Genomic DNA, 12,509 nt, shown 5'->3' with positions numbered 1-12,509 from the left:
TGAAAGAACAGGCATTACCAGACCATGTCAAATCTAAGCTTCTGGATGCACCTATGGACAAGATCAATTTATTTGGTTCTCCTGCACAGCAGGTACTAAAAAAGATGGAAGAGAAAGCAAAATCTGTGCAAACAGTGAAAGACTTCTTGCAAGTTCAGCCTCCAAGGTTTAGCCGGAACTGGCCCTCCAAGAATTGGTCCTTTCCAGACTCCTCTAAGGCACAAAGAGGCAGGAATAGGCGCTCTAGAGGCAGAAACCAATCCAGGGGTGCCTACAGGGGTCGCCAGTGGCAGGGTAACAACCAACAAGGCACGGATACAGCCACCACCACTACAACAACTCAATCACAGTGACTTGGCGCTAGCACCGCCTACCAGGGAACAACTAGAAGCACCTTTAGGTGGAAAGCTAACCTTATTTTCAAAAAACTGGCACTGCATTACAAGAGAAAAATGGATTTTGCAAACTATAGACCAAGGTTACAGATTCCACTTCCATACTCTACCAGGAAAGAGAGGAATGCCGAATCTACCACCTACTCAAAGGACAGAAGCTCTAAAATAAATATCTCAATTATTAGAAATGAGAGCTGTGGAGAAGGTACCATCTATGGAGCAAGGAAAGGGATTTTACTCCAGACTCTTCCTGGTACCAAGAAAAGAAAACAAATGGAGGCCTATTCTAGATCTGTCCGCTTTAAACACATTCCTCATTGTTCCAAAATTCAAAATGCTGACCCTACAGCAGCTTCTTCCCATGCTGGGCAAGGAGTCTTGGCTGGTAACTCTAGATCTCAAGGAGGCATACCTGCACGTCCCCATAAGACCAATTTGCAGAAGATACCTCAGATTTCTTGCAGGATCAGAGCATTATCAATTCTCAGCATTGCCCTTTGGCTTATCTACTGCCCAGAGTGTTCACGAAATGCCTGGCATCAGTAATCGCTCATTGCAGACTTCAGGGGATTCAAATCTATCCCTACCTGGACGACTGCCTGATACAAGCGGACAACAAAAACAAACTATCAGAAGACTTACAAAGAGTCATCTACCTGCTGCAAGACCTGGGATATACAGTCAATACAAAAAAGTCAAGGCTGATTCCATCCCAAAGAATAACCTTTCTGGGTGCAGAACTGGACACATCAAAACAAATGGCATTCCTAACTACAGAAAAGAAAGAGCAACTTTCTGTCTACTTCTTGGCATTAACAAAGCAGAACCATTTAACTGCAAGAAAAGTGCTACAAGCTCTAGGCTTCATGGCATCCTGCATAATACTGGTCCCTCATGCCAGGCTACATATGAGAAAGCTGCAGTGGTATCTAAAGAATTTGTGGTCCCAGCACCAGCACAGCCTAGAAACCAAAATTCCAATGATCCCATGCCTGAAGCAAGAGTTCCTATGGTGGGCTCAGGCCTGCCAATCAAACACAGGATTAACCTTCTGCAAAAGTCAACCAAGACAAACCATCACAACAGATGCCTCAGACCTCGGTTGGGGGGCACACATGATGGACAAGTGCATTCAAGGCCTATGGACTCAAGACCAGCTACATCTGCACATAAATCTAAAAGAAATGATGGCAGTGAAATTGGCAATCCAGGCATTCAGACCATTTCTCCAAGAAGGCCAGTTGATGATAAGGACAGACAACACCACAGTTATGTGGTACATCAACAAACAGGGAGGCACACACTCATACCCTCTGTCGGCTGGCACTGGACCTATGGGATGTGGCTCTGAGCTACAACATTCAGTTACAGGCAATTTATGTACCAGGGAAGGAAAACATTCTAGCAGACATATTAAGCAGAACTACAACAGATGCCCACGAATGGATGCTGCATCCGGACATCTTCAAAACCATCACAAGAGAATGGGGATTACCACAAATAGACTTGTTTGCATCCCCATTCAATCATCAGTTGAAGAAATTCTGCACAAGGACTTACCACCCACTTGCTTGGAAGGTGGACTCCCTATCTTTCAGTTGGAAAAGCCTGACCACATACGCCTTCCCTCCACTTCCTTTGATGCACAAGGTGCTTCTGAAAATCAAAGAGGAACGTCCGAGGATCATTCTGATAGCACCAGACTGGCCAAGACAACATTGGTATCCACTGCTGAGGAGCATGTCCCGGGAACAAATATGGACACTGCCCCTGATCCCATTACTGCTAACACAGAACAACTACAACATCCTACATCCAAACCTAAAAACTCTGCAGCTAACTGCCTGGAACATTACATAACATCAATTAACCCAAATTTATCCCAAAGGGTTAAAGACATAATCCTGGAGGCTCGTAGACCTTCAACAAGAAAGAATTATGCAGCAAAATGGAAAAGATATCTCATCTGGAGTACTGCAAAAGAGCAAGAGGTGACACTGGTGAACATAGCCAACATCCTGGAGTATTTGGCGGAGCTCTTCCATTCAGGCCTGTCCTACTCTTCCATCAAGATACATGCATCAGCTATTTCAGCAGAGTACAGCTTGGATCCTCCTGTCTTCTCGCATCCTCTGCTCAGACAGTTTCTGAGAGGAATTAAAAATGTGAAACCTCCCAGGAAACCTCCATTGCCAGCATGGGACTTGAACTTTGTGTTAGAAAAACTGACTCTTCCTCCTTTCGAACCAGCAGCAACAGCAGAATTACAATACTTATCCTGGAAGACTGCTTTCCTGCTGGCAATAACGTCAGCAAGAAGGGTCTCTGAACTACAGGCATTAATGGCAGTGCAACCCTTCCTAATCTTCCATCAAGATAGAGTGTCCATGAGAACAAATCCTACATTTATGCCTAAGGTGGTATCCAGAGTTTCTTTAAATCAGGCTATCCACCTTCCTACATTCTTCCCCAACCCACAGAACAGGGGAGAAAGGCTCTTACATACCTTGGATGTACACAGACAATTACGCTACTACCTGGACAGGACAAAACAATAGAAAAACTGACCAGCTTCTGGTAGCATATGCAACAGGAAAGGAAGGAAATCCAATTTCTAAACAGACAGTCTCCAAATGGATAGGAAATTGCATTAGATTTTGTTACTCCTACCATGGAAAGAAAACTCCAGAGAACATCAGGCCTCACTCCACAAGGGCTACAGCCACTACCACAGCTTTCTTACGAGGAGTGGCTACCAAGGACATTATAGAGGCTGCTACTTGGACCTCCGTGCATACATTTGCCAAGCATTATAACTTACCTCTATACTCTAGATCCCGTGCTGGTTTTGCCACTGCTGTTTTGCAAGGGATCCTAACTACACCATAATCTCTTCTCTTTCCTCCTCCCCTAGTTTAGCTATGGTATTCTACCCATTTAGAAGACTGCAGATGCATCCTTGAAGGACATAGTACAGTTTTGTACCTACCATAAATGTAGATGTCCGAGAGGAATGCATCTGCAGTCAGGATTACCCACCCTCCTTCCCCTCTGAGGTACTCCTAGGGTATTTGCCAATCTTCATCTAGCTTGGGGGGGATCTATTATGGTGTATTTGTTTGTATATATGTACATACATGCTTATTTTATGTTTTTGCTCTCTACTATTTGGAAACTTTGGCATTTATCCAAATTTAGCCGTCCAAGAGGGCACCTGGCATCTGGGGCAAGAAACACTGAGGAAAATGGTGTCGGCTGATGCCTTTATACCCGAAAAACTGCCGCAATGATGTCGGGTGAAGTGCGACACCAGCCGAAGCCAGACCCAGACTTTGGAATCCGGCCGACCGAAGGGCTGCCTGACGACAGGACAACCCATTTGTAAAGACTGCAGATGCATTCCTCTCGGACATCTACATTTATGGTAGGTACAAAACTGTACTTTCTTGTTCATTCTGCCAAGGTTGCAGCTTCTTCTGGTGCTCTTTTCAAGGGTCTGGATCCTAGATCCATTTTGGACGCTTCTACTTGGCCCTCTGGTACATACCTTTACTAAACATTGCAAGTCTGATGGGATTTCTAGGGCTAGAGTTGGTTTTGCCAGGCCCATCCTGCATGGGTTATTGGAGAGCTCCTCTGTAATTTCTTCTTCCTGTCCTCTCCATTAGCTTTTGTACTCTCCCATTTGTAAAGAATACTGCAACAGTAATTAGGAAGGACACAGAACAATTGTGCAAGATCTTACCATAACAGTAGATGTCCTAGTTCTGACTATATTCTGTCCCTGCCTCCGTCCCCTTATTTTCTCTGTGGGTTTCCCACTGGATGAGCTGTCTTTCTTTTCTTCCCTTTTCTGGATGCACGTGTTGTTGCTTCTCCTCTTGGGTTGCTCTGGGTCTGCTGTGGCAATTCATTTCTGAGGATTAGGTGCTCTTATGTCATCTGTGTACCTTAACTCTTTAGATGTAGGACGTATATCTGATGTACAATGTATAGAAGAAGTTATGCTATGCTGGCCGGATGTTCAGCTATCCTTAGCAATGTTTCCCATTTGTAAAGAGTACTGCAGTAGTGAGTAGTAGGACATCTATTTTTATAGCAAGACGTTAAACAACTGTTCTTTCTTGTATGTTTTAGTTGTTGTGTTAGGGAATACTGTTTGGTTCAGGTGTGTTAATATCAGTACCAGCTGTGTTAAATTGCTCATTGGTAGTACACATCACCTTTTTGTTGCTTGAATAATAATGCATTTTGAAAATTTTGCTAATGGCCAACAAAAATGATTAGGGAAAGAAGGTCAGCAATGTGTTAAAAATTTGTTTTCCTCTCTCCCTCTTATTTTGGTAGCCTGTTACACCATCTGGATTCCGGGTTGGCATGAAATTAGAAGCAGTGGATAAAAAGAATCCATCTCTGATATGTGTGGCTACTATCGCTGACATGGTGGATAACCGTTTATTGATCCATTTTGACAGCTGGGATGACAGTTTTGACTATTGGTAAGAGGGTAGTAATTTTAAAAATATGCATGCTGTTGTAATATTCTAACACTTGCTTAAAATAACTGAGTGCTGACTTTTAACTCTAAATTTTAATGCAACAAATTTTGTACTTTGCAGTACACACATAATCTAATTTGAGGTACATCACTTAAGTCTAAAAATAGGCAAAAAGCATTTTAAAGAAATGGTGGAAATTTCCAATAACTTAGAAAATATGCAATTAAAAAAGAAGTGAAATAGAAAATTGCCATGTGAAAACAATTATGTATATTTATAGTGTGTTCCAGTACGGATCCCGTTTTCATATGATACTTGAATGCTTATACCTCAGTGTTTTGTTTTCCAGTAAATGTAACCATTTAATCTTGCTTGAGTAAGGAATGTAATCACACCTACAGTGCCTTTTAATGCTTAAATTGATGGTTCCTGATTTTTATACTTAAAAAGAATGCTAAGTAAAAAAAAAAAAAAGAATCAGTGCAGTCATTGTCTGAGCAGTGATGTTTATATTTCTATATTAATAAACATCCAAATATTTTGTCGGGATAGTAACAAAAGAACTTTGGAAGTTTGTATGGGTATTGGTGCGCATTTATTATTAGCACACTTTTTTGATAGAGAATGTAATAAACTAAGGCATTTAGTAATTTTGCTTTTGTTTTGTGAACAGGAACTGCTGTTAACAATAACTTGTTCATTCCACTGAAGGGCTGCAGCATTTAATGATTTGATAGCACAGCAGTGCATATTTACAGTGTGTGTAGGGTGTCTTTTTTCTGCCTGTATTTCTTGATTAATTTTAGGTAAAGTAGATGGAATTTAAGGCTTGGGAGAAAATCAAGGTCATTGCCTGTTTTTTAGACATGTACATTATGTCCTTTTTAATTTGTTTATTCCTATTCTGATACCCATTCAGTGTCACTGAAGTGCTTGAATGTGATTAGCACAGGGCATAGAAACCTGTTTTGGATAACTTGCAGATCTGTTAAAGAATGCACATGTACTGTGTTCTTACACACAGTGCATACAACTACAGGCAGCTTGTCTTTGGGATGTTGTTTCAGTCCATATGAATTAGTAGCTCTAAAATATAGTGGTACTGTAAAATAGTTTCTTCTTGAACGTCTCTTGAAAAGCAGTTCATATTTGGAATATGTCCAGTGCATCATGTATAATTCCTATATTAATGTGTCAGTAGGGCTTTTGGGTGGACAAAAGAAAAGAGAAGTATTTCTGTTAATTGCAAGAGGAGCTCCAATAGTAATAGACGAATATAAAAAAATAATAATAATAGTAATATGTAGTACTAAGGGGCTACTGGAAGGGAGGAGGCTTACACTCCCATGTATTTGTATTCCACCTAAAAGGAGCTTAAGAAAATTCTGGGAGAAGTAATCAGCTTTCAGCAAGGAAAATTACTTATAGGTGGGGACTGGAATTTGATTTGCAACAGTGAAAGTGCCTGGGGGACCCAGAAGGGAAAATATAGCAAAGGAGGGTAGATTTTTGAAGAAACTTATGAAAATATTTGTCATGGAAGATGTGAATCAGTACTAGAAGTTTGGAGTGAATTTGCATATTGTTCCCCAAGATACAAAAACTGAGCTAGGCTACACAGGGTTTACATTTCACATGAGTATGTGCATTTAATTGAAGGTCTTGATACGTACCCAATAACTATTTCAGATCATGCGCCAATTATAACTGGAATAAAAACATGGGGTAATGAAATAAAAATGAGACGCTGGTGCTTTCCCACATATCTTGTGAAAAAAGAATTTAAGGAATGGATAGTTGAAATTATTCAGGAGCTATTAGAAAAGATAGAAACTTCTTTTGAAAATATAGCTAGGGAGTGGGATAAAATTAAAGTGGAGTTTAAAAATGGAAATAAAAGGAGATATGGTTAAGAAGTAGCAAGAATTATTTAGAGGGGCTGACAAAAATGTTAAAGTATTGTAAAATAGGGAGAATTTCATAGAAGAAGAAGAGGAGTAACTGCAGAATACGAAACAGAAAATAAGGGATTACCTTGATAATATGCATGAGCTTAGAAAAATTACTCTACTACTTCTACTTTCAGCTGTTTCCATTACAGTTTCCACAGCAGATCATCAGTCTGCAGAATCAGTGGCAGTAGAGTTTTGCTGTGTCAAGTGGCCAGCCCAGTGCCCAGCCATCCACAGAAGGCACACACACTCACACCCAGTGCCAATTTAGAATGCCCAGTCCACCTGCAGCATGTATTGGGAATGTAGGAGGAAACTAGGCACCGGGAGGAATCCCATGCAAACACAGCATGGACATGCAGACTCCGTACAGAAGGCACCCCAACCGAAAGCAGCTGTTTTTTTATAACAACTCTGGAGCACAAAAACTTTTAACATGACTTAGGCAACAGAAAGTAGAAAGGGCTGTTGTCAAGTTTAGGGAGCCTGTAACAAAGAAGATAACAAGTGATCCTATAGAAGTATTAGAAATATTTCAGAAATTCTATGAAAGTCTGTATAAAGCAGAGAAATATGGAAATCAAGAAAAGATACAAATGGAAATGTTTATGGAAGAATTAAATATGCCAAGGTTAGAGGTAGATGAGGCTCAGTTAGTAACAGGATAGGAAGAAATGAGATAAAAATGGTGATGTATAACCAAGCTACAAAAAGTCCCCAGGAGTAGATGGTATTCCTATAGACATTTGGAAGCTAGGAGGGGAAAAACTGATAAAGATCTGGAAAGTTTTGCTTAACAGTATTTTTAAGAGGAGAAAAATGGCAACATCCTGGAAGAAAGCTTTAGTAGCTGTAATACCTAAAGAGGGTAAAGATGAAGAGGCTAAGTTGGAGTTTGCATAATGGTTATGGTGTTTACCTCACAGACACAAAGTACAGTGTTTGATTCTCACTTTTGACAGAGAAATTAGCTGGGCTTAAACTGGCCCACAAGGGCAGCTATTCTAGTACCTATCTATGAACCTATATCTTTAGGTGGGAGATTGGCATAATGGTTAAGGTGGTTACTTTATAGACACAATGTGCAGGGTTTGATTCTCCCACAGGATAATTGGCTAGACTTAAAATGGCCCACAAAGGCAGTTAGTCTAGGACTAATCTATAAACTATAAGATCCATCAAATATAGCTTCATACGGGCCCTTTTCAATACTAAATCATGATTATAAAGTGTTTATGTCTAATAGCTAAAAGCATTTCAGAAGTAATGACAAGGTTGACAGATATGGCTCAGTGTGGTTTTGTGGAGGAGATGCAAACATTCTGCAAAAGTTAATAGAACATTTATGATTCAGAGGGAAGCAAAATGTGAGAAAATACCACTGTTGGTGGTGGGTCTAGATGCAGAGAAAGCATTTCATAGAGTAAGCTGAGACTTTATGAGCCAGACAATTAAAAAAATTGCATTCCCTGATAAAATTATGAGGTTGATTAGGAGGATATACAAATGATTGGAAATGAAAATGAAAGTGGGTAGGTTCTTCTCTGATAATTCATGCTTGAGCAGAGGAATCAGGCAGGGGTGCCCTCTTTCTCTTTTATGTGCATTATGTTTAAAACCTTTGGCAAAGAAAATAAGAGACTCAGAAAGTCAAGGTTGTAATTGGTGTGGTAGTCAAAAAAGCTGGCTTTATTTGCAGATATTGTTTCATACCTGATAAAACCAGAAAAGGACATCACAATGTTGTGCAGCATTTTGATACAAGTTTCAGATCATTTCAATATACAAAATTAATGAAGCTAAAACAAAGGCAATAGCAGTATATTATGTACCCACACACAATTTTGTTCAGCAATGTTCGTATTTATGGGGACATGATAAAAATTAACTATTTAGGAGTATGAATTAAAAATGATTCTGGTGTGGCAGCTAAGGATATGTGGGAAGAGACTGAACAAAAGATATTACAAACACTGAGACATTGGAAGCTCTGTCATATGGGTATGGGATAGTAAGGTACAAACCAGTAAACAAATACGGAAGCACTTCTCCAGCTGAACACCAGAGTATTTTATTCAACAGCACCAAAACAAATCCACAGAAAAACGTTAACGCTGTTTTAATAATCACACAATATGCGTTTTCGTCTCCACAAACACGTAAGACTTCATCAGACAAAGTTAAAAACTGTAACTACATGTTATATATTCTCATATGATTTAAATCAACCAATAAAATCAGTTCCTTTGTAATTCCATTGACAAACCTGCTAAAAGGCTCATTAATTAACTAACTCAGAATTAAAAACACACCTTGATGTTCTTCATAAACAAAACTAAAATTTATACTTGTTTAAAATTCATTTTTCCACAATAAATATTACTTTAAATTAAAAACATATAGTTAAATAAATAATACATATATAAATATATAAAAAACTATTAATATTATTATTTAAAAAGTCACATTTTGTTAAAAAAATCCCTTTACTTTGCTTCATGTTCAAAAAGGTTAAATAGGAATAGCACCATCTGCTGTTCTTAGAGAGCTATTGCCAATAAACACTAAATTTTGGCTGCTCTCAGTTTTAACACAGAAGTTAAGGAAATGTGGTCATTAAGACCTGGACTGTTTGTTGCATCTAACAAAATCTGCCACCAGAGTTCTTTAAATTCTAATCTTTCTTCCCAAAGGCCCCCCCTAATCTCCTTTTTTACCTGATCCAAGACAAAAAAGCAGAACCTAGCTTTGTCACATTCTAATGTATGCTTGAATAGAGCATTTGTTTCTTTTTTCTTTGGTATTTCGTAAATATGCTCGTAGATTCTCTTCTTCAATGCTCTTTCAGTTTTCCCCACATAATATGAATTACATTCCAAGCATAAGGAGAGATATACCACCCCTTGTGAGTCACAATTAAAATAACCAGAAGCATAAATGTTGATGTCCCTGATTGGTAGTAAAATCTCCATCTTGTTACTAATGTATGGGCACTGATTGCAGTGACCACACTGATATGTACCATATTTTTTATTTTTATTATTATTAAATGGTAACATTTTAATAGGGGTTCTATTTGTATTGTTATTCTCCAGCAGATTCTTAATACTTCTGCCATTTTTATACACTATTTTAGGCATTTCTTTTTTAATATTCGTAATATCAGAAAAGGAAATAAAATTATTCCATTCTTTCTGAAAAATCCTTTTCACTTTAGTGTTAAAAGTGTTGAACTCCATTACCAATGCCGAATTATACTGGGACTCATCTGTAACATCAATATTATTGCTCTCAACAGGGGGTTCCAAGCTGTTTACATTAGCAGTCCAATCTATACCTTTTATTGGCTTATATTTTGTTAGCCTATTCTGTTCCACTTCTTTTCTAATGTTAGTAATAAAATCATGTGGGTAGCCCCTAGCTAGAAACATTCCCTCCAGTGTATTACATTCCTTAAAAAAATCATCATTCCTACTAGTCATGCGACACCCCCTCACAAATTGTCCCTTGACAATATTCTTTTTACAATGTGGGGGGTGCGCACTAGTAAAATGTAAAAAAGAATTGCAGAATGTGCTCTTTCTAAAAACCTTGGTTTCAAAGTCCATATTACTCAAGTTCTTATATATTTCCACGTCCAAATATTGCAATCTATCACTGGACATGGTATAGGTAAATCTTAAAAAATTAGTAGTGTTCTGGATATAATTAAAAAATTCCAGAAATTTTTCACTACCCCCCGTCCAAAAAATGACAATATCGTCTAAAAAACGTCTATAAAGTGTCCAATATTGTGCATATTCGGAATTAAGAACATAGTTAGATTCCCATGCTGCTAATACAATATTAGCATATGTGGGTGCGCAAGCCGCACCCATTGCTACACCACTAATTTGCTGGAAAAATTCATCATTGAAGACAATAAAATTGTTCCTTAATACAACTTCAACCAATGTTACTGCTGCAGTTTTTTCTAAATGTGTCAATTTTTTGTCAAGAAAAACCATGTCCTCAAACAACCTTATACCTTCATGGTGGGGTATACGTGAAAATAAATCAATGACATCAATTGTCACAAAAATAAGGTCATTAGTAAATAAACCAATGTTAATGTCCCTCAGCAAGTCCCAAGAATCCTTTAGTATGTATTCGTTATTGGTACAAATATGCTTTGTTATAATATCCACATATTTAGCTAAAGTAAGAGTCTTGGAACCATCCGCTGCCACTATTGGTCTTAAAGGTGGGTCACTAACATTTTTATGTATCTTCGGAATTCCGAAGATAATAGGTATCTTAGGTTTAGATACATATAAAAATTGATGCAGCTTAACATCTATGGTACCTTCCAAAAGCATATTATTTAAAATATTATCTATTTTTTGGTAGGCCAGTTGAACTTCGTTTAAGGAAACTATTCTATATTTATTACTATCACCTAAAATCGTATTCATTTTGCCCTCATAAATAATATTTTCCATAATAACCACCCCTCCCCCTTTATCAGGTTTCATAATTCTAATTTGATTATTAAACCTTAGTTCATTCAACAACTTAGATTCCTCCACTGTAATGTTATATTCATTACCTGTGTATTTATATTCTTCTCTGATTTTCTTTTCCAATATTGAATCTAAGTTTTTTATTTGTGGGTGGTAGGGTGGATTATACTTTTTCTAGTAAGCATGCATTGTTGGGAAATAATATCCATATTCTTAGGGGGTAATGTGACCTGTAGGTTTACCTTCCTTAAGAACAATTTCATATCTATTATAGTCTGGACTAAGTCGCCTTTCATCTCGGGAATAAATTTGAACCCTTTGCTCAGGACATCAAAGTGTATTTTGTTAACAGAAATATTACTAAAATTATAAATGGAAAAGTTATTAAATGTATGGGTAGTTCCTGTATGTAGGATACCTGCATCCAATTCTGTCCCAATTGTTAATCTAGGGACAGACATCAAATTTTGTGTAGAAACAACAGTCTCACTAGGGGAACAAATAGGGGTGGGGGTAGGGGTATTTATTAAATTGTCTAATATCTCCCTCTCCCCCTTCTCCCTCCCCTCCGCTGAAAATTTTGAAACCTTTTATTATTACCATATTGCACCGTCTCATTTGTCAATGGTGGAAATTCAGTATAATAATCTGTCCACTCATATTCTTCACCATATGTATTTCTAGAACTGTTTTTGATATTGCTCTTGTTAAAGCCCACTCTACCATTGTGTTCCCATTTCACAGTAGGTGGCTTTGGATAACTTACATCGTTTTGATATTCCTCAATATCCCTCCTTAATTTCTTAATCTTTCTTTGTTCTAACAAAATACATTTAGCATCAACAGCTGAGCCTATGCTCAAGTACCTTTCTTTTTCATTTTTAACTTCAAACAACATATCCTTTTTAATAAAACCATCCAAAACTGTAATTTCCTGTTCTAATTTTTCTAACTTTCTGTTATTTTCTTTAATAATGAGCCTCAAAACATTAATACCACATTCATTAAAAACATTTATAAGCTCTGTATGGAATGATGTACCAGGTTCTACATTATTAGGGTACTTCCAAACCCTTAAACCCTTTGGTACAATCTTTTGTTTAATACATTCCATAAGATACCAATTTTCAATATTCAAGGATTTATATCTGTGCATAAGTC

At 37.8% G+C, this 12,509-nt stretch overlaps 1 protein-coding gene across 1 annotated transcript in view; it reads left to right on the top strand.

Moving 5' to 3' along the window:
• Window positions 1-12,509, top strand: part of LOC122812929 (lethal(3)malignant brain tumor-like protein 4) — a 2,410,392-nt gene that overhangs the window by 1,019,318 nt on the left and 1,378,565 nt on the right. The window contains exon 11 of the mRNA XM_044084994.1: window positions 4,743-4,894. Coding sequence (XP_043940929.1) covers window positions 4,743-4,894 — 152 coding nt within the window. The remainder of the gene's footprint in view (window positions 1-4,742; window positions 4,895-12,509) is intronic.

The sequence above is a fragment of the Protopterus annectens genome, chromosome 1.part1 (genome assembly GCF_019279795.1).
Source record: "Protopterus annectens isolate FY-2018-M chromosome 1.part1, PAN1.0, whole genome shotgun sequence".
Taxonomy (NCBI): Eukaryota; Metazoa; Chordata; order Ceratodontiformes; family Protopteridae; genus Protopterus; species Protopterus annectens.
The sequence above is the reverse complement of the archived record's forward strand: the minus strand, read 5'-3'. Positions and strand labels throughout refer to the sequence as shown.